This window comes from Homarus americanus, unplaced genomic scaffold (assembly GCF_018991925.1).
Source record: "Homarus americanus isolate GMGI-L3 unplaced genomic scaffold, GMGI_Hamer_2.0 scaffold12274, whole genome shotgun sequence".
Lineage (NCBI taxonomy): Eukaryota > Metazoa > Arthropoda > Malacostraca > Decapoda > Nephropidae > Homarus > Homarus americanus.
In genome coordinates, this window is record NW_024722384.1 from 156149 (window position 1) to 181500 (window position 25352).

The 25352-nt window shown below is 41.7% G+C and overlaps 2 protein-coding genes across 2 annotated transcripts in view; both read right to left on the reverse strand.

Moving 5' to 3' along the window:
- Window positions 1-12194, reverse strand: part of LOC121862727 (insulin-like growth factor-binding protein complex acid labile subunit) — a 35616-nt gene extending 23422 nt beyond the window's left edge. Inside the window, exon 1 of the mRNA XM_042361043.1 lies at window positions 11732-12194. Coding sequence (XP_042216977.1) covers window positions 11732-11749 — 18 coding nt within the window. The 5' untranslated portion in view covers window positions 11750-12194. The remainder of the gene's footprint in view (window positions 1-11731) is intronic.
- A 3341-nt stretch (window positions 12195-15535) lies between these two features.
- On the reverse strand, window positions 15536-16054 carry LOC121862729 (proline-rich proteoglycan 2-like). The gene has a single exon (XM_042361046.1). The coding sequence runs from the start codon at window positions 16052-16054 to the stop codon at window positions 15536-15538; it is 519 nt and encodes a 172-aa protein (XP_042216980.1).
- Window positions 16055-25352: the final 9298 nt, after the last annotated feature.

Here is a 25352-nt window from a genome sequence, read left to right on the forward strand (position 1 = left end):
TACACCGTCATACTGCCTTATACACCGTCATACTGCCTTATACACCGTCATACTGCCTTATAAACGTCTTCATGTTCCGTTTATCTTATTGACAATTGTGTTCAATGTCCTGAGAGAGAGAGAGAGAGAAAATAACATGGAGAAGAACTGTTGAGAAGGAGTATGAGGAGAAAGAAAGGGAGGAGGATGGAGAAGGAGGAAGGAGGTGCATAAGAGCAAGGAAGAAAAGAGAAGGAGGGAGAGGAAGAGGAGGAGGGAGAAAAAACATGAAAATTGCACCACTACCGTAAGTCTCTCTCACCTTAAGAGTGAAAAATATGAGGTAAGAGAGCGTTCCTTATCATGCATATCCCTCACACTGAAGAGGAGGAGGAGGGGGAGGGAGAGGAGGAGGAGGAGGAAGAAGAGGAGGGAGAGGAGGAGGGGGAGGAAGAAGAGGAGGGAGAGGGGGAGGAGGGAGGGGGAAGGGGAAAAGGAGGAGGGAGAGGAGGAGGGAGGAGAGGAAGAAGGAGGGAAGAAGAGGAGGAAGGGAGGAGGGAGGAAGAGAGGAGGAGAGGGAGGAGGAAGATGAGGGTGGGGGTTTGAAGGTAAGGAGGATGATAGGGGAGAGGAGAGGAGGTGGAAGGGTATGAAGGCGAGGAGGCGAAAAGAGAAGAGAAAGAGGGAACAGTAGAAGGAAGAGGAAGAGGACGAGGAAGAGGCTACAGGAAGAAGGAGGCAGGATTAACTAGGCAGGAGGGAGTTCATTAGCCCACAGTGCTCAGGAGTGAAGTAATCCACTACACTGAGAGTTCTTCACGACCAAAACTTCTTGATGTCAAGTCTTGGCCCAAAAACTTCTCCTTTTTTTTTTTACAAAGCTGTGAGATTATTTTTGTTCTCTCTCTCTCTCTCTCTCTCTCTCTCTCTCTCTCTCCACTATACGAGCTAAAATACTGTTCATCTCTCCTTCCTTCTTACTGCCTGTTGGAGGTCTAGATAAATAAGTTATGGCTACTTCCTCCTCCTCCTCCTTCTTCTTCTTGGTGTTGTTGTCATTGTTGTTGTTGTGGTTGTTGTTATTTCTTCTTTTTTTCCGATTCCTTCCTACCCCCGCCTCCTCCTCCTACTCCTACATCTACTCCCCTGTCGTCTCCCTTACTCTAGTTCTAATCCTCCCCATACTTCTACTCCTCCCCCCTCTACTCCCCCACCCTCTCCCTTCCCACTCCTCTCCTGCTGTGAGATATATGTGCTAAAATAAACTCACCGTTCTGACCACTCCAACACTACACCCAGCCTTAAGATGGCTGATTTATGCTATCTCCCCTCTCCCCGTTCTTCTCCTCTCTCCTCTTTTTTCTCCACTCTCCCCTTCCTTTTCCCCTCCCCTTTCTTCTCCTCTCTACCCATTCATTTTCCACTTTCCCTTTCCTACGCCCCTCCTTCTTCCCTTCCTTCTCCCGTCACCCTTTCTTACACCTCTTCCTTCTCCCTTCTTCTTTCTCCCCTGTCTTCCCCTCCTATCACCCTTTCTAATCTCCCTTCGTCCTCTCCTTCTCCCCTCTCCCCTTCCTTCTCCCCTTTCCTCTCATGCGATTTGAAGTGATCTTATCCACATCTGCTCCCCAACTAAACTCTCCCCCTCCTCCTCCTCCTTCACCTCTTCTCTCCCTCTTCCTCCTCCTTACCGTATGTGAAGTGTCAGAGTCTGCTTTTAATATCCAAACTAAACTCTCCTTATTTTCACCTTAAACCTCCTTCTCCTCCTCCCCCTCTCCCTTCTTCTTCTTCTTCTTCTATTCTTCTTCTTCTTCTTCTTCTTCTTCTTCTAGAGAGAGAGAAGCAAGGGAGGTAAAAACAAGAGGAGGGAAAGCGAAAGATTAAATGATGAGGGGAGAGGGAGGCAAGGAAGAGGAAGAGACTGTAAGGGAGAGGAAGAGTAAAAGGTCTGGGAAGGAGAGAGGACGAAAGATTGAGGACGAAGGTAGAGAGAGATGGAGCGTGAGAGGGAAAGAGTGAGTGAGAGAGAGAGAGAGAGAGAGAGAGAGAGAGAGAGAGAGAGAGATAACACGCGGTGGTCGACAATAGGTTCCAACAACACAGGATTTTTACGACACCACCAAGAATGTGATTTTGGTCTCTTCACGGATGTCTTTAACGCGTCTCCATAACGTATATTATTATTACATCTAAAGAGTCGGTGGTGATTTTATGGACACGGCAGACGTCCTTATAAACACATAAAAAGGGGAAATGTAGTCCTGTTGTCCTTGTAAACAGATTGAGGGGAAAATATTGTCTTATAAAGAGGTTGGGGGAAATATTGTCCTTGTAATCTAAAATCCCGTTCCCATCCCTAAATTCCCTAAGCTTCAATACAAAATCCCATACCCATTCCCCAAATCCCTAAACTGAAGTACAAAATCCCATACTCACCCCTAAAATCCCTAAACTGAAGTACAAAATCCCATACCCACCCCTAAAATCCCTAAACTACAATACAACCTCCTATACCCATCCCTAAAATCCCTAAATTGAAGTACAAAATATCTCTAAAAGTCTCTCAAGTCAAACGACACAGAAAGTGGGGGAGACCAAGTAACTTTGTTGGCGGAGTTTGTGAGGGCGCTTAATGGTGGGTGGTGTTTACTGGTTCACCCACACTGGTTCATTCACTGCTTCATTGCTTCACCTACACTGCTTCATTGGTTCACCTACACTGCTTCATTAGTTTACCTCCACTGCTTCATTGGTTCATCCACACTGGTTCACTTGTTCCTCCACTGGTTCACCCACACTGCATCACTGCTTCATCCACACTGCTTCACTGCTTCATCCACACTACTTCACCCACACTGCTTCATTGCTTCATCTACACTGCTTCGCCCACACAGGTTTTGTTTTCGTATCAATCTTTTATTGCTTTTCCATGTAGCTGTTGCGTTCATGTCTGTCTTTTTTGTTTAGCTTTTTTTTAATAGAGCTTTTGTTTCGTGTTGGTCATTTTTAACTTTATTTAGCGTTAGTCTTGGTAAGGGTGAACACAGGTGGTACGCAAGAACACAGGTTCGATTCCCGGGCAAGAAAAGATCCCACGCACACGCTCTCTCCTGCTTACAACACGTCCATTGAGTCCTTGAGTACGATGGCTTATTTCCCTGAGTACGACGGCGATTTCTTTGAGTAAAATGACTTATTTCCCTGAGTACGATGGGTTTTAATTTCTGAGTACAATGGTTTTAAGTCCATGAGTACAATAGCTAAAGTTCTTGAGTACGATGGTTTATTTCCCTGAGTATGATGGCTTAAGTCCTTGAGTACGATGGGTTAAGTCCTTGAGTACGATGGGTTAAGTTCCTAAGTACTAATTAGTTAACTCAAAGTAATCTCAAGGGGTTAAGCCATCGTACTCAAGAACTTAAGCCATTGTATTCAAACGGGTTAATTACTGGGTAGGAGATAAGAATCTAACTTAACACGGTGTCATAGTTGTTCACGGCTGACTAACACACACACACACACACACAAAGGGAGGGGGGGTCATGCTTCGGAAACTGTCAAACGCAACATCCAAATTTGTCATTGAACAGATAACGTGACAATATACTGTAACGTGAGGACCCGCCACTACCACCACTACCACCACCTTCACTATCACTACCACCATCCCTCCCACTACCATCACCAATATTCTTGTTCATATGTCCCGTCATCTTCCACCTGGATAGAGGACTCCAGTTTGCCTGCAGCTGGTGTGTGTGTGTGTGTGTGTGTGTGTGTGTGTGTGTGTGTGTGTGCGTGTGTGTGTGTGTGTGTGTGTCGCGGAACTGAAATATTAATCTGATGTAGCGTCTTTCGGAGAGGCGGTGCTGGGGTGGGGGGGAGGGGGGAGTGGTGATGGCAGTGGTGGTGGTGATGATAGTGGTGGTGTATGGTGGAAATGATGATGGTGGTTGTGGTGATGTGAGGACCAAAAAACACCACCACCACTTCTATCATCACGACCACTATCACTACTACCACCATTACTACCACCACCACTACCACCACCACCACCACCACTACCACCACTACTACCACCACCACTACTACACCTTACCCCAAATTATCAGAACAGGTACCAAGTTGTCAATTACACCTTGACAAATACCTTTACTCTATATCAAAGGTCTCTCTCTCCCACCCTAGTCTAGTAACACTGTCTCACTACAACCTCACACGCACTACATTACCTCACTTCAACACCCCCACCTCACTTGATCTCATCTCACCTAACCTCCTCACCTCACATTACCCCACCACCTACTCAACACCTCACCTCACCTCACCTCACCTTACCCCACCACCTACTCAACACCTCACATTACCCCACCACCTACTCAACACCTCACCTCACCTCACATTACCCCACCACCTACTCAACACCTCACCTCACCTCACATTACCCCACCACCTACCCAACACCTCACCTCATAAGACATAGTCAGGGGTAGAATTAGCATCATTTTAACTCCTGAACCAAACCTGAATAGTCTTTGTTAAAACGTGTCGATTTAGGTTAGGTTAGGTTAGCTTAGGTCAGGTTAGCCTTGGTTAGGTTAGGGTAGCTTAGGTCAGGTTAGCTTTAGTTAGGTTAGGTTAGCTTAGGTCAGGTAAGCCTTGGTTAGGTTAGGTTAGCTTAGGTCAAGTAAGCCTTGGTTAGGTTAGGTTAGCTTAGATCAGGTAAGCCTTGGTTAGGTTAGGTTAGGGTAGCTTAGGTCAGGTTAGCCTTGGTTGGGTTAGGTCAGGTAAGCCTTGGTTAGGTTAGGTTAGCTTAGGTCAGGTTAGCCTTGGTTAGGTTAGGGTAGCTTAGGTCAGGTAAGCCTTGGTTAAGTTAGGTTAGCTTAGGTCAGGTAAGCCTTGGTTAGGTTAGGTTAAATTAAGTTAGGGTCCACTTAAGGCTCTAGGCATTAATAAACCCCAAAAGACTTGCAACATATACGTGTCTCTCAGCGTTGCAGAAAATTGCCCACCAAAACCCCTTCACTACCACTGTACATCATCAACATTGCATTACGGTGGTTCCTGTAAAGCCACGGAGTTACGGCAACCTTTCCAGATGTCAGACTGTCACGAGACTGTCAGACTACGGGACTGTCAGACTGTCAGGTTGTGTGGTTTCTTTTACTTCTTACCTAATTTTACTCTTGTGCCTCTTGTCATTATATATTAGTCTGTCTGTCTGCCTGTCTGTCTGGTTCTCGATTTGTTTCCATTTTAGTTTTCTTGTTGTTATTCTCTCTCTCTCTCTCGCACACAAACACATACATAGAGAGAGAGAGAGAGAGAGAGAGAGAGAGAGAGAGAGACGCACTGCAGCAGCTAAGAAAAAAATGGTTACAGGTTTTCATGTGTAGAACGACTAGTGTGAGGGCAAGAAAATTGTGAACACTGAGAAAGAGAGAGAGAGAGAGAATTTTTGTAATGAAGGAAGGAAAGAATAGACGGGGATGATGGAAGAGAGAAAGAAGGGTTAGAAATAGGGAATGAAAGAAGGTTTGTGAAAGAAAGATAAAGATAGAAATAGTGAATGAAAGAGACAAAGATAAAAAAACGAACAGGAAAGGATTAAATGAAAGGTATGGAAGGGTCAATGGAGAGAGAGAGAGAGACTGAAGTAGCAGGAAATGGGAAGGGAAGGAGGAATTGAGAGAGATACGGAGGGATAGAGGGAGAGAGAGAGAGAGAACAAAAGGAGAGGAACAGAGGAGGGTCGGATAAGTGAGAGAAAGAAGGAGGGAGAGATGGAGGGAGGAAAGTGGTAGGGGCGGTGACGTTGTGGGAAGAAGAGAGGGAGGGAGGAAGGGATGAATGGGAGGGGAGGGGGAAGGGAGGGAGGGGGAAAAAGGGAGGGGAGGTAATCCTGGCCATGACGTTGAGGGAGGAAGGGAGGGGAGAGAAGGAAGGGAGGGAAGTGGTCCTGGTTGTGACATTTAACACCCCGCCAGGTTCCCACAAATACTGCAGGGACTCTTAATGGCTCTGGATTGAGAGACCTTCTGGGATATTATACCCGGGGGGACCACTAGGGGTAACGGGGCGGGGGAGGGGCGAGACGGGGCGGGTGGAGGGAGACGGGCCGGTGGAAGGAGGGACAAGGGGGGAGGAGGCAGGGCGTGAGGTGGGGTGGGATGGAAGTCCAGATATGAAGGAAGGTGCTGGAAAGGGAGATACGAGGAATGGGAGGGAAGGAAGAGGAAACTGGAGAGTGTAGGAGGGAGGGAGAGAGGGTGGGGGGGGGTAAGAAGGGAGGGGGAGAAGATTGGAAAATATATAGTGTGTGTGAGAGAGAAAGAGAGGAGGGGGAATTGAGTATGTGAAAGAGATAGAAAGGTAGACAAAGAAAGAGAGAAAGAGAAAGAAAGAAAGACCAAATATTATCCAAACATAAAGTAAAATAATATAAAAACTCGAAAATAATAAGAAAAAATAAGAAAAATAAAACAAATTAAATAATGAGAGGAATAAGACAAAACAATAAAGAAGGAAAGGTCATAAAGGTAGTAAAAAGGGAAGAATAAGAAGATAGGATAATAAAGGCAGAAATCATCCCCACTATATTTATTGAATTATCTGAACTTACCGGCGTGTGTTATCGGAAAACGAAGGATTAAGTGACAGCGATGATAACGAAGGAGGGGAGGAGAGGAGGATGATAATGATGATGGAGAAGAAGAAGAATAACAACAATAAGCAAAAATAAGAAGGTGAAGGAAGATAAAAGAACTAGGAAGAAAGAAAAAATAGGAGAAAATGTAAAAATAAGGAAGAAGAAGAACAGCAATAACAATAAGGATGAAGAAAAAGGTAAGAACAAAGAAGGAAGAAGAAAAAAGAAAGAATGAAGAAGAAGAGAGAAGGAAGAAGAAGAATGAAGAAGAAGAAACAAGGAAGAAGAAGAATGAAGAAGGAAGAAGAAAAAAGAAAGAATGAAGAAGAAAGAATGAAGAAGAAGAAAGAAGGAAGAAGAAGGAAGAATGAAGAAAGAAGATAGTCACACATCACTTTATTATGAGTTGAAACAAAACAATGAAAGTACGTTGTGTTTAAGACGTCAACATCTTTTAATTACACTTTGTTGTCTTAGGGATCACCTGAAGATTAGCACCCCCTCCCCCCCCTGATTAGTTCACCTTAAGATTAACCATTTCAATGTTAATTTAACCTAAACTAATGCTAACCTAATCGAACCAAATTCTCTCTCTCTCTCTCTCAACTAATGCTAACCTAACCTAACAAAATTCTCTCTCTATCTCGCTTTATCTATCTCTCTCTTTATCTATCTCTCTATCTCTCTCCCATGCAAAAATATTTGGAACAAAAGATATGCAAATTTTTCACTCAGGGAGAAAGATGAAGAAAAACATTGTGTCGTTCTTCTGACTCGTCCAAACATCATCAGGAGACAGTATTTACCTGCTGAGTGAGCCAGGGAGAGAGAGAGAGAGAGTGGAATGGAAAGAGACCGACAGAACAGAGTGTGTGTAGAGAGAGAGAGAGAGAGAGAGAACATTGGACCTATTCAGCCCACCTTGTCACAGGCCCACTAACAACTCTATACAATTTAATCAGAAATTTCCCCCCCCCCTCCCCATAGCCAACACCTGACCTCTTGACCTTTGACCTCCAGTATAATCAGGTAGAAGTCTCGGTGTGACCCTCGAGGCACTGGCACTAATCCAGCAGTTTGAAGTATGCCCGTGAGAGAGTTTGTTAGTGAAGCTACGGGTGATGTTTGTGATTGTTACACACACATACACACACACAGGTGAACTAACTCACTGCTTAATTATATTTTTTTTTTTTATTATTATTATTATTATTATTATTTATATTATTATTATTATTATTATTTATATTATTATTATTATTTATATTATTATTATTATTTATATTATTATTATTATTTATATTATTATTATTATTATTATTGTTGTCTCATAATCAGTTGCTTCAGCAGTAAAACCACAGTAATTATCATCACTATTTATAAAATTCATTACTCATCAATTTATTACTATGATTACCATCATTACCAAGATAATTAGCAGACATTTGTAGAATTATTTCGAGAAAATTATTAGAGGGAGTAAGGGGGTCGTTACCTGTACTAACACACCTGTATTGGCACACCTGTACTGACACACATGTATTGACACACCTGTTCTGACATACCTGTACTAAAACACCTGTTCTAACACACATGTATTTGAAACACCTGTATTAACACACATGTAATGAAACACCTGTACTGACACACCTGTTCAAAGACACCTGTACTTATGTGTGTGTGTAGGAATTTTTATCAATACAAATAAACCAACAGAACATATCATTAAGTCTTGTTTATGTTAAGTATTCGGAGATGTACACACACACACACACACACTATACCCTTAATATATACAGTATATCTGACCATCACGACACGCCAGCTTATACTCTGTGAAATACTGACCCACTGTCTTCCATTATACCAGTCTTGGAGTATACTTCTTCCTCTTCCTCTTCTTCTTCTTCTTTGTCATTTTTCCTCTGCCTTCTCCTCCTTCCTCCTCCACCCCATTCTCTTCTTTTGCCTCCTCTTCCTCCTCTCCTCCTGCCTCCTCTTCCCCTCTCTCTCTCTTCTGCCTTCTCCTCCACCCCCATTCTCCTTTTTTGCCTCCTCTTCCTCCTTCTTCCCCTTCCCCTCTCTCTCTTCTTCTGCCTCCTCCTCCTCATAAATTCCCTGAACTACTTAGTTATACATTAATACGATACTAAAGCCTTATACGAGAAGCTGGAACTCACAAACACACAGACACTCACAAACACACAGACACTCACAAACTCACAGACACTCACAAACACACAGACACTCACAAACTCACAGACACTCACAAACACACAGACACTCACAAACTCACAGACACTCACAAACTCACAGACACTCACAAACACACAGACACTCACAAACACACAGACACTCACAAACTCACAGACATTCATACACACACACACAATAACTTCAATTCACACATACACAAGGACTCACAATTACTCACACGCTCAAACATTCACAGATTTAGACAATTCATGGGCTCACAAACACTCATAGACTCACAAACTCTCACAAGCACACGAACATTCATAGGCTTTCAGATACTCACACTCACAAACTCACAACCACTCACAGACTCACAAACACTCGAGTTCACCAACATTCACAAGCTCAAAATTACGTCAAAGCACAAACACACACAAACAAACACAGTCTCACAAACTCAAACACAGGCTCACAAACTCAAACACAGGCTCATACTCTCAAAAACACAGACCAACAAACACACAAAAAACACTGACAAACAAAGAAATGTATTTAAGTATAAGTAAAGATATTGTAAGTAAACACGCATCTACTTTACAAATTCCCAGGTAAATCTTGTTAAAGGAACCGTGTTGGGTAATCCTCTCACCTGGCGGTAATTAACGTACCTGTAAATCTCTCTCTCTCTCTCTCTCTCTCTCTCTCTCTCTCTCTCTCTCTCTCTCTCTCTCTCTCTCTCTCTCTCTCTCTCTTTGCGTCATTATGAACACACACGTCAGTACCACCACAATAAACACACACACACACACACACACACACACACGCGCGCGCCATATTAAACACACACCCAACCATTATCATTAAGTGGCAAACGACAAATGGCGTTACTTAATATTCAAGAGACATTAAAGGCGACAATGGCCTTCAAATGCCATATTCTTTGAGCCATTAATCATAACGAGTTAAACTTATGACGTAACTAATGGCCTGATCCAGTTGTTTGTCCTCTGATGGTGGTTAACAGACTGTTTTAATGGCCTCTAGGTCTAATAGGCCCCAATTGTAGTGTGATACAGTTCTAATGGGCCCCAATTCTAGTGTGATACAATTCTAATGGGCCCCAATTCTAGTGTGATACAATTCTAATGGGCCCCAATTCTAGTGTGATACAGTTCTAATGGGCCCCAATTCTAGTGTGATACAATTCTAATGGGCTCCAGTTCTAATGGTTTTAGTTGTATGGGTGGTCAGGTTTATTTTGGGGAGGCCTTTCAATACCTAGGGCCCATTTGAGCTGGGGCCCATTAGAGCTAGCGTCCATTAATCCCTGGGGCCCATTATAAATTTGAAACCCTTTGAGCATGATGAATTAACGTCTTGGGTATGATGAAATTAACCCTTTGAGTATGATGATTTAATCCATCAAGTATAATGAGATAACCCTTGAATATGATGATTTTGAGTACGATGAGTTAACCCCGTGAGTACGATGAGTTAACCCTTTGAGTATGATGAAGCTAACCTATTGAGTATGATGATTTAACCCTTTAAGTATGATGATGATTTAATCCATCGAGTATAATGAGTTAACCCTTGAATATGATGATTTAACCCCGTGTAGTACGATGAGTACGATGAGTTAACCCTTTGAGTACGATGAGTTAATCCCTTGAGTACGATGACTAAACTCTTGAGTACGATATTCTAATATTTTGAATGCGATTATATATTCCCTTGAGTACAATGGCATTGTTCTCGAGGATTCAAATCATCGTACTCAAGGGGTTCAATCATCATACTCAAGGGGTTAAAATATCATACTCAAGGGGTTAAAATATCATACTCAAGGGGTTAAATCATCACACTCAAGGGGTTCAATCATCATACTCAAGGGGTTAACTCATCATACTCAGGGGGGTTAAATCATCATACTGCAGGCATTAACACCAACGTTAAGAAATGTACATAAAAATCCTTCGTATATTCGTGGGAGAATACACTGACCTACAAAGTATATTCGTGGGGATTTCTTAGGTATACACTGCGTCAGAATGTGTATACGTTATTCATGAATGTCCAACCTTGCGTGGCTGGGTGGTGTGAAGTGCGTGTATACCTGTCCAAATGTCTTGTTACCTCTAATACACCTGGCTATGTATATGTGTATATTATATGTGTAGGTATATTTTGAGTATAAGTATCATTGTATTTATGTGTGTATTTGTATGTATGTGTATGTTTATGTGTGTATTCATGGGCTTATGTGTATATGTGTATCTTATGTATATTTATCTCTCTGTGTGTATGCATATGTATGTATGTGTAAGTATATATGTGTGTATTGATGTACTTATGTGTATATCTGTGTGTATCTTATGTATGTGTGTATAGGTGTATGTGTGTGTGTGTGTGTGTGTCTGTGTATCAGTATATCGTGGTACACATGAGTCTTCAGGCGCACACACTACACTAGTTTTGTAACAATTCTTGATTCGTGTTTCTCTGTTCCTCGAGACTTTGTTTTATTGTATACAAACAAGTAAACAAACACCAAAAACAAACAACAAACAAATATGGCAAGGTATATATTTTGTGTTTGTGTTAAATATTGTTTTCATCAAGGTTATTGCCTAGGCCTATACCATAAGTTAATTAATATATAAGTTAAATTGAACTATATACCTGTACGATACACACACACACACACACACACACACACACACACACACACACACACACACAACACATAGCACATAACATCACACTACACACCACAACACATCACATTCTACTAAAACACATTACACCGCATCACACTACAACGCATCACACAACACAACACAACACAACACAACACAACACAACACAACACAACACTACACAACACAACACAAGACTCCGTACCTTAATTGCAGTCTTCATGGTAAAGGCGTCCTCCCGGTGTGGCTATCTCATGGTGAACATCTCCCAGGGCTTAAATATCTCTCCTGGTGGGGGGGGGTAGGGGGGTCGAAAGCTTGAACAACACTTCTGAGACAACAACCACAAAATCGTTCAAAATCCCGCGAGTTGAATTTCCTTCCTTACAAGCACTCTTCACAGCCCAGTACAACGACACCAAGCCAATCAACTATTCTTTAATAATCATCAAAAATATCTTATTTATAATCACTGTCATTTCACAAGAATCATCCATAGACTTTAAGCAATGATCAATCTTCTTATCTAATATCAATAATAGATTTTTAGATTTATCATTCAGGGGGAAAATTGTCAATAGGGTAATATTTTTGTTCCTTCAGTTACGCGTCAGGTCACTGGTAGGATTGCCAGAGTTAGGAGCGACGGAGTGGTACGTCCTCTCCCGCTCGTGTCAGCTGAGAAACTAAAACCAATTGACGCAGTGACGCTCCTCCTCGTCCTCCTCGTCCTCCCCTCCTCCTCCCTGGGTCCTCCATTGGTGGGGGGATGGGGGGGGGGGTTTAACGGGGGTTTGGGGGTTTGCTGGGGATGTAGAGGATGAAGGGGAGAAGAAGGAGGAGGAGGAGGTAGTAGTGAAGGAAGAGGATGTGGAGGAGGAGGAGAAGTAAGGGAAGGAGAAACCGGAAGTGGAGAAGAAGGAAGAGAAGGTGGAAGTGCAACGGGGGGATAGGAAAGAAGAGGAGGAGGATGAGCAATATAGAAAGAGGAACAGGAGGAAGAGAAGCGGGAGGATGAGGAGGAGGAAGAATTGATATTTCGAGTGATAGAGAACTAGAGAAAAGAGACAGACAGTGGGAGAAAGGGAGAAAGTGTGAAAGAGTAAGAGAAAGACAAGAAATAGAGATAAAGAGTAAGAGAAAGATAGAGAGCAACAGAAAGAGTAAGAAGGGGGACGAGTGTACTAGGTAGAGCAGGAAATGAATAAATTGAGGGAATAGGGGAAAAATAATTGGGTGGGAGGAGAGAGATGGAAGAGACATCAAAATAGGGTAATTCTCACAATAGAACAGGAAAATGGGAATAAATGAGGTGGTGGAAATGAGAGAGAGAGAGAGAGAGAGAGAGAGAGATATGAAGTGGAAACAAAGACAACAACAACAACAATAATAAGGATACCAGGGAATGGGACAGAACTAAAGAACAATTATAGAGAGAAACGGAGAGATGGAATAGGTTAAGAAAGACGATAAAATGAAAGAAGACCCGAATGAACGGAGGAACAAGAGAAAAAAGAGATAACTAAAGAAACAGTTCAACATGAGTAAACAGAAGAAGTTGAATAACTGATAAACGTGCGTGTAAGCAAGTCAAACCAAGGGAAACGAATGAATTGGAACACATGATGATAAACGGTAGAAATTAAAGCGAGTTTTATGAATTAAAAGTAAAACAATAATAACAGAATTAAACAAATATAAATAAGAATGAGAAAATAACATAGAACAAGAAAGGTGTGAATGGGAGGAATTTGAGATAAATTGAAGAAATTAAGAACATGAAGTATTTACACCTACCAAGAATTTAATATAAATGTTAATGTCAGGTAGAGTTAGGTGTGATTCTCGACCCGTTGAAGCATTGATCAAGGTTGTTGAATAAAACCATGTGGCGTTAGGTGGAATAGTATTTTAGTTTAACAAATTTATTGGCAAAGCTTGTAGTACAGTTTGCCTATTCTGAGAAATTCAGTCAGGTCTTGACACTGAGGGTGGTATCACTTCTCACTGCCACGCAGGACCGAGGTTCATACACAAAGAAATACATCATATTCATTAACAGCTATTTATGTATAGAGGTCAGATTCATGAGGGTAATGTCACTCTTCACTGCCATGCAGGACAGAGGTTCAGACACAAAGAAAGAAATACACCATATTCATTAGCAGTATATATAGGTCAGTGGTTCACATACATTGGAGTCATATTCTAATTGAAGACTAATCAGTGTGGGCTGTTGAGTTGTTTAGGCGGAATAGTCACAAGATGGAGAGCATGATAGTCAACTACAGAACGAATGGAGTGAAGATGGAAAGTACGAGCATAGGTGATGTTAATTCCATAGCCCTTGCCAACAAGGGTTCTGAGGGGTTTAATGCGCTGCAATAGTTTGGCACGAAGGTTGCCGACAAAGTTTGGATCATTCACACAAATTCCAAGATATTTATAGGAGCTACACAGTCCAAGGGCATGCTCTTAATGTTAAAGTCAAGAGGCAGAGGGTGGGCAGGACGAGGATTGAGGACCCTCGTCTTGTCAACAGATATTATGAGACCACATTCCACAGTCCTCCGAGCAAATACATCCAGCAAGGCTTGGAGCCTGAGTTTGGTCTGTGTCATAATGCAGATATCATCAGCAGAGCATATTACGGCTTCGTTTGGCTGAACTGGAATTTCAGCAATAAGCTTGTGCATCAGTATATTAAAGAGCATAGGACTTAACACTCCTCCCTGAGGCGTGCCAAGCTCAAATGATCTCATTAAACACCTAAGAGATATACAAAGGGTTGGTGATACACAGAAATGACAAGAAATCTTTATTGTATTCATTACACTTCAAACCTTAGCCACGAGAGGTTCAGGGTGACCTTGAAGTTTGGGTTTCTTGACATCGGAAGTGACGGCGTCGTTCACGATTTTGCGCTTGGGGCAGGAGGACTGCTGGGATGGCCCCTCTGGCTTGGGGCAGGAGGGCCGCTGGGATGACCCCCCTGGCTTGCGTTGGTAGGTTCGTTTCTTTGGCTTGGGGCAAATAGGATCAATGAGTATAGTCTTCCGGTGAGTATCACACGGCGGCTTGGAAAGTTGTTTGGGGGGCTGCTGGGATGGCGTCTCTGGCTTGGGGCAGGGGGCCTACTGGGATGATTTTTCTGGCTTGGGGCAGGAGGGCCGCTGTGATGACCCCCCTGGCTTGCGCTGGTAGGTTCGTTTCTTTGGCTTGGGGCAAATAGGATCAATGAGTATAGTCTTCCGGTGAGTATCACACGGCGGCTTGGAAAGTTGTTTGGGGGGCTGCTGGGATGGCGTCTCTGGCTTGGGGCAGGGGGCCTACTCGGATGATCCTTTTGGCTTGGGGAAGGGGTGCTGGAAGGTTGCATCCTTTGCCACGGGGCAGGTGGGAAAGATAAACTTTGTCTTCTTCCGGCATAGCGACGAGATCAAGTCCGAGTTGTCATCACACGGCCGCTTAGAAGGTTGTTTTGGGGGCTGCAGGGATGGCCTCTCTCGCTTGGGGCAGGAAGGTTGCTGGGATGGCCCCTCTGGCCTGGGGCAGGAGGGGTGCTGGGATGGCCCCTCTGGCCTAGAGTAGGAGGGTCGCTGGGATGGGCCTTGTGGCCTAGGGTAGGATGGTCGCTGGGATGGCCCCTCTGGTCTGGGGTAGAAAGGCCGCTGGGGTGGCCCCTCTGGCCTAGGGTAGAAAGGTCGCTGGGATGGCCCCTCTGGCATCGGGTAGAATGGCCGCTGGGATGGCCCCTCTGGCCTGGGGTAGAAAGGCCGCTGGGATGGCCCCTCTGGCATAGGGTAGAAAGGCTGCTGGGATGGCCCCTCTGGCCTGGGGTAGGGTGGGCTGGGATGGCCCCTCTGGCCTGGCCGCTGGGATGGCCCCTCTGGCCTGGGGTCTGCTGGGATGGCCCTCTGGCCTAGGGTAGGGGGCGCCCCTCTGGCCTATGGGCTGGGATGGCCCCTCTCAGAGGGTAGAAAGGCCGCTGGGATGGCTCCTCTGGCCTCTAGAATGGGCTGGGATGGCCCCTCTGGCATAGGTGGGGTGGCCGCTGGGATGGCCCCTCTGGCCTAGGGTAGGGTGGCCGCTGGGATGGCCCCTCTGGCCTAGGGTAGGGTGGCCGCTGGGATGGCCCCTCTGGCCTAGGGTAGAAAGGCCGCTGGGATGGCTCCTCTGGCCTCGGGTAGAATGGCCGCTGGGATGGCCCCTCTGGCATAGGGTAGGGTGGCCGCTGGGATGGCCCCTCTGGCCTAGGGTAGGGTGGCCGCTGGGATGGCCTCTCTGGCGTAGGGTAGAAAGGCCGCTGGGATGGCCCCTCAGGCTTGGGGCAGGAGGTGTTCTGGGATGGCCGCTCAGGCATGGGGCAGGAGGGATTTTGAGATGACCCCTCAGGCTTGGAGCAGGAAGAATTCTGGGATTTCCCCCCAAGCTTGGGGCAGGGGTGCTGGTCGGATGGTTCCTTTGCCTTGGGGCAGGAGGGCTGACTAACCTTGGTTCTGCTGTCACAGTTTTCAACTTCTTTCATTCTGCTAAAATTGTTTTTACATTATGTTGTGTGGGGAGAGTGAGGGAGGGACCTTATTTTGGAGGTTCTATAATGTAGTAAGAGGCTTATAGTACATACTTAATATAATATACTGGAATGTTTATGTTAATGTGTAATGAAGATATTTATGTACATGTGTAGTGAGGATATTTGTATAAGTGTAGAATGAGGATATTTTTATAAGTGTATAGTGAAGACATTTTTATAAGTGTATAGTGAATATTTTTATAAGTGTATAGTGAAGATTCCTTTATAAGTGTATAGTGAAGATATTTTTATAAGTGTGTAGTGAATATTTTTATATGTGTATAGTGAAGATTCCTTTATAAGTGTATAGTGAAGATATTTTTATAAGTGTATAGTGAAGATTCCTTTATAAGTGTATAGTGAAGATATTTTATAAGTATATAGTGAATATTTTTATAAGTATATAGCGAATATTTTTATAAGTGTATAGTGAAGATATTTTTATAAGTATATAGTGAAGATTCCTTTATAAGTGTATAGTGAATATTTTTATAAGTGTATAGTGAAGATTCCTTTATAAGTGTATAGTGAAGATATTTTATAAGTATATAGTGAATATTTTTATAAGTGTATAGTGAAGATTCCTTAATAAGTGTATAGTGAAGATATTTTTATAAGTATATAGCGAATATTTTTATAAGTGTATAGTGAAGATATTTTTATAAGTATATAGTGAAGATTCCTTTATAAGTGTATAGGGAAGATATTTTTATAAGTATATAGTGAAGATTCCTTTATAAGTGTATAGTGAATATTTTTATAAGTGTATAGTGAATATTTTTAAAAGTGTATATTGAAGATTCCTTTATAAGTGTATAGTGAAGATATTTTTATAAGTGTATAGTAAATATTTTTATAAGTGTATAGTGAAGATTCCTTTATAAGTGTATAGTGAAGATATTTTATAAGTATATAGTGAATATTTTTATAAGTGTATAGTGAAGATTCCTTTATAAGTGTATAGTGAAGATATTTTTATAAGTATATAGCGAATATTTTTATAAGTGTATAGTGAAGATTCCTTTATAAGTGTATAGTGAAGATATTTTTATAAGTGTATAGTAAATATTTTTATAAGTGTATAGTGAAGATTCCTTTATAAGTGTATAGTGAAGATATTTTTATAAGTGTATAGTAAATATTTTTATAAGTGTATAGTGAGGATATATTTATAAGTGTATAGTGAAGATATATTTATAAGTGTATAGTGAGGATATCTTTATAAGTGTATAGTAGAGATTTAAGTGCAACACCTTGATCAGTGCTTCAATGGGTCGAGAACCACACCTAATTCTACCTGACATTACCATTTATATTAAATTCCTGGTGGGTGTAAATACTTCATGTTCTTAAATTCTTCAGTTTATCTCAAAGTCTTTCCATTCACACCTTTCGTTTTCTATGATATTTTCTCATTCGTATTTATATTTTTTCTAATCCAGTTATTTATCTTTTTTTTGTTTACTTCATAGACTCTTTAATTTCTACCGTTTATCATCGTGTGTTCCAATTCCTTCGTTTCTCTTGGTTTGTCAGTTATTCCACTTCTTCTGTTTATTCATGTTGAACTGTTTCTTTGGTTATCTCTATTTTTTCCCTTGTTTCTCCGTTCATTCAGGTCTTCCTAGTTTGATCTTTTTCACATAAACAGAGAGAAAGAGAGAGAGAGAGAGAGAGAGACCCGTCAATATACATAAATATATATATTAAACTCGTGAATAACGTGAGTCAATGAGTAACTTAGAGTCGTGAATAAATGATGAATAACACACTTATTTATGAATCATATATTCCAGAAGTAAAATCCACGCTTTTCCGGGCATGGGATATTGCGATTGGTTGGTTTCTATGTTTTGAAGGTGGCGATTGGTCAGTGATTGGTGCCTATTCTTACTACTACTACTACTACTACTACTACTACTACTACTCGGTTGATGTTCAGGTGTGGAAGAGAGGATGGGAAGGTGTAATGGGGGGGGCAGGTGGGGGAAATAAAGGTAAATATCCCTAAATTGGGGAGATGGTGGGGAGAGGGGGAGGAGAAGGAAGAGAGGGAGGGGAAAATGAGTGTAAAAAAATAACAAAGGTGGGGTAGAGTTTGAGGGAAAAATCGTGTTGGGGAGAATAGTTTGTGTCATTGGGGGGGAGGGGAGGTGGGGAGAGGAGAGGGGAAGCAAGGAGGGGAGAAGAGAGGAGGGGGAGAGATAGGGAGATGAAAGGTGGGGAGAAGAGAGGAGGAGGAGGAGGTGGGGAGAAGACAGGTGAAGGGAAGAGGTAACTGAATAACATAGTCAGGTTAGGTTAGGTTAGGTTAGGTTAACATGGATTAGTTACCCTCTGATTACATACAAAATCTACATGTAATCAAATTCTCATCTCACTCATAATATCTCTCGGTATCTCTCTATCATCTCTCTAATGTTTCGAGAGATAGATCCAGAGATATCTCCTCACCGCTTAAAGAGAAGACAAATTTAACACGGAAAATATGAGCAGTGGAAACGTGTGAAATTGCCCCTTGTCTTGACGATAAATGATAGTTAATGTGCTACAGCTGTCAACACTATTATTGTCTTTCTTTTTTCATTTTTTTTAATTTATCTGATTCTCATTTTATTTCGTTTAGGTTTTCATTTAATTTCGTTCGTCTTTTAATTTTTATTCTTTTCATTTTTCTTTTTCATATAATATCGTTCATATATTTTTCATTTACCTTCGTTCTTTTTTTAATTAATTTCATGTATATTTCATTATGTTTCATCCATTTCTTATTCCATGATGGTTTAACACTTAAATTGATGGTTTAATCAATGAAAAACCCCCACAGGTTTTATCCTTTAATATCAAATTTAAACAAAGAATTACTGAAACACGATAAAACTAAAATATCACTAACATTCAAAAACTCCATAAAAATATCAAGCCGGAAGAATTTTTAATTACTAGAGTATTAAAAAAAGGGTAGAATTTGTGTAATAATAAAGGATATGAAACTAAAATGTATTGCGGACAAACACAATTTATACATACACTATTTAATACACGATATGTCAACGATAAGTCCTTTTGCTGGAGGGGAAATTTGTATACGTGTATGGGGATTGGTGGTGTGTGTGTGTGTGTGTGTGTGTGGTATGGTGGTAAAGTGTGGTGACTTATATGATGTGTAAGTGATGCATTGTGTGTTTATATAGTGTGATGGTGCGTGAGGAAGAGTGGCACTATTCTCCTCTCACCTGGGGAAGGAGTTGATCATTACCTGGAAAAGCGGAGGAGTTTGACATTATTCCAGTGCCTCAGTAGACTTAGGCACTCCTAGGCACTATTCTCTTACCTGTCGGAGAAACGTGACACTATTCCAGCGCCTTAGTGGAGTTTGGCACTATTCTCGCGCCTGGTGGAGTAGTTTGGCACTATTCTGGCCCCCGAGTGCCAGAGGTGATCGCCGTCCTGGGGCTGCGGGAGTCCACATTTGTTCCTATCTAGCAAGACCTGGAACCCAACACACGGCGCCTCTCACCTCTTATTTCATTTCCCTGAGGCACTCTTCCTCTTGGGGCTTTTCTTCTTCTTTTTCTCTTTCTCCTTTTACTACATTTTTCCTTCGTTCCTATTATTATGCTGTTTCTCTTTTCATTGTTTTTATTTATTTATTTATTTATTTTATTTTTTTATTTCTATTTCATTTCTTTATTTTGTAATTACTTCTATTGCCTTTATTAGTTGTGATTTTTATTTGTCTATATTAAATTTTGATTTTTTTCTCTCCCGTTTTTATTGATTATTCTTGATTTTTTATTATTATTATTATTATTATTATTATTATTATTATTATTATTATTATTATTATTATTTTGCGGGTCAACACTTTGGTATATTTCTCTGTTATTTCAGTCTTTCTTCCTTCAGTTGTCTTTTAACATTCTTTATTATGTCTTGTCAAGTAACACGGAAGAGAAAATGCACTGTCAAGGAACAACATATGGACTGTCACGGAACAAGGAACAGAATATGAACTGTCACGGAACAAGGAACATAAAAACGCAGTCAAGGAACACCATGTGGACTGTCAAGGAACGACATATGTACTGTCAAGGAACAAGGAACATCAAAACCACAAGAAAAATGGAGAATTGATAGGTAGCAGCACCCAGGACAGCCCCAGCCAAGAGCAGAGAATGTTTTCCTGGTCTCGTGGCCCCTGAAGTCTCAACGAGGGGAAATTCTTGGTGATGAGGGAGGAGAGGGGTCAAGGAGAGGGGAGAGTGGGCGGTGGTGTGAGGGGAGAGGGAAGAGTGGGTGGTAGTGTGAGGGGAGAGGGAGGAGAGAGAAGAATGAAAGAAGAGACGAGGGACGCAGAAAGAACATAAAAATGAAGGAATAAAAGAGAAAAAGGAAAGATAAGGAGACGATGAAGAAGATTAGAGGAGAAAATATACCCAATGAAGGAAGAAACGTGGAAATAATGAGAGAAGAGAGACAAAGAAGTGAGAGATAATGAAAACACTAATAATTGAAGGAAATGAGAAAGAGTACGCGAAGAAAGGGAGAAAGGAAGAGAGGAAAGCCATCTCGACAAGCCATTCAATTGATGTCTGTAATGGGGTAGTAGAGAATTCATCCTATCGTCCATTGATGTGAGGGTCGGTTCGTATACTGCTTAGAACATAAGAACATAAGAAAATAAGGAGTCTGCAATAGGCCGGTTGGCCTGTCCATGGCAGCTCCTGTCGAGAGTTACTACCACTCTCTAGCATCCATGAATCTATCCAGCCTCCCTTTGAAACTTTCCAGCGTTCCAGCACTTACTACAAAGTTGCTAAGCTTGTTCCACTCGTCCACCACCCTATTTGTAAACCAGTTCCTTCCTATCTCCCTCCTAAACCTAAACTTATCCAACTTGAATCCGTTGTTCCGAGTCCTATCCTGCTCGGATATTATTAGAACTTTATCTATATCACCTTTATTGATTCCTTTCACCCACTTGAATACTTCTATCATATCTCCCCGCACTCTTCGTCTTTCTAGGGAATGCAAGTTTAGTTTCTTTAACCTATCCTGATATGGAAGGTTTCTAAGTCCCGGAATCATTTTCGTCATTCTTCGCTGCACCGACTCTAGTGAATTGATATCCATTCTATAATAAGGGCACCAGAACTGAACCGCATAATCGAGGTGCGGCCTGACTAGCGCAAGATATAGTTGCAATAAGACCTCTGCACTCTTGTTACTTACACTTCTAGATATAAAACCCAATACTCTGTTTGCCTTATTTCGAACATTAACGCACTGTTTTCTAGGCCGTAGGTCCGGGCTTACAAGTACCCCTAGGTCTCTTTCACAAGTCGACTTCTCTAGGTTGATGTTGTTAAGGCTGTATACATTGACAGTATTTGTTCTTCCAATATTAAGTACGCTGCACTTGCTGGTGTTGAATTTCATTTGCCATTTTTCAGACCACCCCTGCAGTTTATTTAGATCCTCCTGTAATGCATTTGCATCCTGCCCTGAATTAATCTGCCGCCCTATTTTGGTGTCATCCGCAAACTTGCTTATGTCACTGCTGATCCCAGTATCTAGATCGTTTATGTAGATTATGAACAAGAGTGGGCCTAGTACTGACCCCTGGGGAACCCCACTGGTTACACGACCCCACTCAGATTTAACACCATCTACGCTGACCCTCTGCGTTCTATCGGTGAGCCATGATTTTATCCAATTTAAAGCTTTCCCCTCGATACCACGAGCCTTAATTTTTCTCAGAGGCCTCTGATGCGGTACTCTGTCAAATGCTTTGCTAAAGTCTAAGTAAATAACATCGTAATTTTCTTCATTATCTACTACCTCGAAGACTTTCCTAAAAAATGTCAGCAGATTTGTTAGACAAGATTTTCCCTTTGTAAACCCATGTTGAGAGTCGTAGATTAATTTGCTTTTCTCTAAATGCGATCGGATGTTATCTGCTATAATTGATTCAAGAAATTTCCCCACTACTGACGTCAAACTGATCGGCCGGTAATTTGACGCTGATGCTCTGTCTCCCTTTTTGAATATGGGTACTACATTTGCCTGTTTCCACAAGTCTGGCACAACTCCGGTGTCTAATGATTTTGTAAACAAGTTTACGAGGGGTCCGCTAATCTGTTCCCTACACTCTTTCAAGACTCGAGGGAAAATTTCATCCGGCCCTGGGGATTTTGTCTTCTTTAGTTTATTTAGTTTCTTAGAAACATCCTCTTTTCTGATAGTGATATTCTTTAATTTCTCTTCTTCCTTTCCCTTAAATATCAGTTCCACCTCTGGAATTTCAGCGCGAATTTCCTCTGTGAAAACTGATAAGAAGTAGCTGTTCAATGCTTTGCTCATGTCTTCACTGCCATTTATCAATTCTCTCCTCCCTGACTTTAAAGGCCCAACTTTGTCCTTGACCTTTGTTCTATATATCTGGAAAAATCCCTTGGGATTCGTCTTGGATTCTCTTGCTATTTTGATTTCATAGTCTCTCTTTGCTTTCCTTACATTTTTCTTAACATTCCTAGATAGTTCATTATACCTATTCCTGAGCTTAGAGGTATTGATGATGTAGGTAAAGCCCTCTTGAATGGTTGACCTCTTGACCTCGTAAAGGTTAAAGGGAAGTGAGAGTGAGAGAGAGAGAGAGAGAGAGTGTGTGTGTGTGAGAGAGAGAGAGAGAGTGTGTGTGTGGGAGAGAGAGAGAGAGAGTCTTGGTATATAATGTTGGTCCTATAATGCCAAGACTAGTTTGACCAATAATTTGGTTAGGTTAGGTGAATCAGTGACAGGCAGTGATGGTGACCTGCTAACTACAGTGGTGACAGGCAGTGGTTGTGACCTTTTAACTGTGATGGTGACGAAGTAGAATAATTAATAGTATTTTTGCTATTTAATGGAAGGATTAGTTACATTGTTCTGATACAAAGTAATTCATTACGATTTGTTGTATTTAACAGGTAATAAATGTTTGACTTTGGATGGATGTAATTAACAGATAATTTTATGACTAATGAATAAATTAATATTGATGATGTTAATTGGAAGTTAGTTAAGAGTGATTAATTATTTTTCAATCATAGTAACACAACTAATTAATGTTATTTATGGCTTGAGTTTGTTGGTTAATTATTTAAAGGGTCATATCAATAACACCAGGTGTTCAACATTAACATCAGAGGTTCAAAATTAACATCAGGTTTCAATAATAACATCAGGTGTTCAATATTAACATCAGGTGTTCAATAATAACATCAGGTGTTCATTATTAACATCAGGTGTTCAATATTAACATCAGGTGTTCAATATTAACATCAGGTGTTCAATAGTAACATCTGGGGTTCAACATTAACACCTGTAATAATTGTCTGAATAATGAAGGATCATATCAGAGGTTCCAAGGCTTAAAGGCGTCATTTCTCTAATAATTATTTCAATATAATACCTCATAAAATATGCCTACTAAACCTGAAAAACAAAACGAGGGAATATTTCCTCCAGTTTTAAGTCATTGAGATTAAAATATCCATCATATTTCATTTTTATTGTCGTTCCTTCACATTATCAAGTTTTATTTAATTTTTCGGTTTTATTTTAATTTATCTAATTTATTAAACGTTTTTAGGTCGTTTTTTTTATTTCATTTGTCTCATTTACTTTAATTTATGAGGTATTTTGGTTTATTAATTTTATCAGTGACGTGAAGTAATAATCCGTTTTAATATTATTATTATTATTATTATTATTATTATTATTATTATTATTACAACAGCAGTGCAGGCAAACAGAAGGGTGGGGGGGGCGGCAGTTGAGGGGAGGGGGGGAGGAACAGGCAAGCAGGAGGGGGGGGGGCAGGCACGCAAGCACAGATGCCAGGTAACTCAGCAAAGTCGTACCCTCCACACATCACAGGCAGTGACCCTCCAATTACCTGTCGTAACCCACGCTCACCTCTCTCCTGGGACCCGCCCACCTGCGGGTCATCTCGCCCTCCTTAATGACTCTATTATTCTGACCTGACTGCTGACCTGACTGCTGATTGCCTTGAGATGACTGCTGACCTAACTGCTAATTTAACTGCTGCCTGCCCCTGATTGTCTTAAATTGACTGCTGACCTGACTGCTGCTTACCTCTCTGATTGTCTTAAAGTGACTGCTGACCTGATTGCCTTAAAATAACTGCTGACCTGACTGCTAATTTAACTGGTGCCTGTTTCTGCTTGTATTAATTTGACTGCTGACCTGACTTCTAACTCAACTGCTGCCTGCTTCGGATTTCCATAAAGTTACTGCTGCGTGCCTCAGATTGTCTTAAAGGGAACTGCTGTCCTGACTGCTTCCTGCGTTTGATTGCCATAAAGTTACTGCTACCTGCTGAAGGTGACTATCACTGAACGTAACCTCCCCTAGGTCAGGTCAGGTCAGGTCAAGCTTAGGTCATCCACCATCGTAATAATGAATAGTTTAGTTCTCCTGTTCGCGGAATTTTCTCAACAGTTCGTCATGTGTAAACTTTATGTGATGTCAAAGTTTCTTCAGCTGTCCCTCTAATTCTCTCGTTATCGTTGAGCAAAAATTAATTCTAGGTATTATGTAGAAATCGTGTGTGTGTGTGTGTGTGTGTGTGTGTGTGTGTGTGTGTGTGTGTGTGTGTGTGTGTGTGTGTGTGTGTGTGGTTAATAATTAGCCTGAACGGCCTGACTGACTGACGATATGTATAAGTCAACACACTATATAATGTACCACATTATGCTTAATTCAAACTACTTATTGAAAGGTCAGAATTTACAAGAAGTTTAACCATGCCTGACGGAAGGACATACATACATACATACATACATAAAATACTCATGGTTGCCCCTCGTGTAACGAGGATGGCCGGCCCAAGGGCCACCTTGGCGTGAATTTGCTTATGGTGTAGAAGCTGTCGCCAACACAACTACCACACCCTAAGTTAACGAGTTGTATGACCCAGTGGCAAGGAATAGCCCGAGAAGACCGGACAACTCGCCCGCTGCACTGGCTAATCATTACCCCGGAACACGATCCGCTAATCGATTAACATCCAGGTTCCCAATTACTGCTGGGTAGACAGAGACAAATGGCATAAAAAAAACTTGCCCATAGTTTCACCCTGCCGGGGGATCGAACCCGGGTCCGCTCGCTTGCGAGGCGAGCATGCTGACCATTACACATCATAAATGCATACATACATACATACATACGGAAACAATCAAAG

Excerpts from the sequence above, each read along its gene's own strand:
- LOC121862729 (XM_042361046.1), bottom strand. The coding sequence starts at position 16,054 with ATGAAAGAAGTTGAAAACTGTGACAGCAGAACCAAGGTTAGTCAGCCC.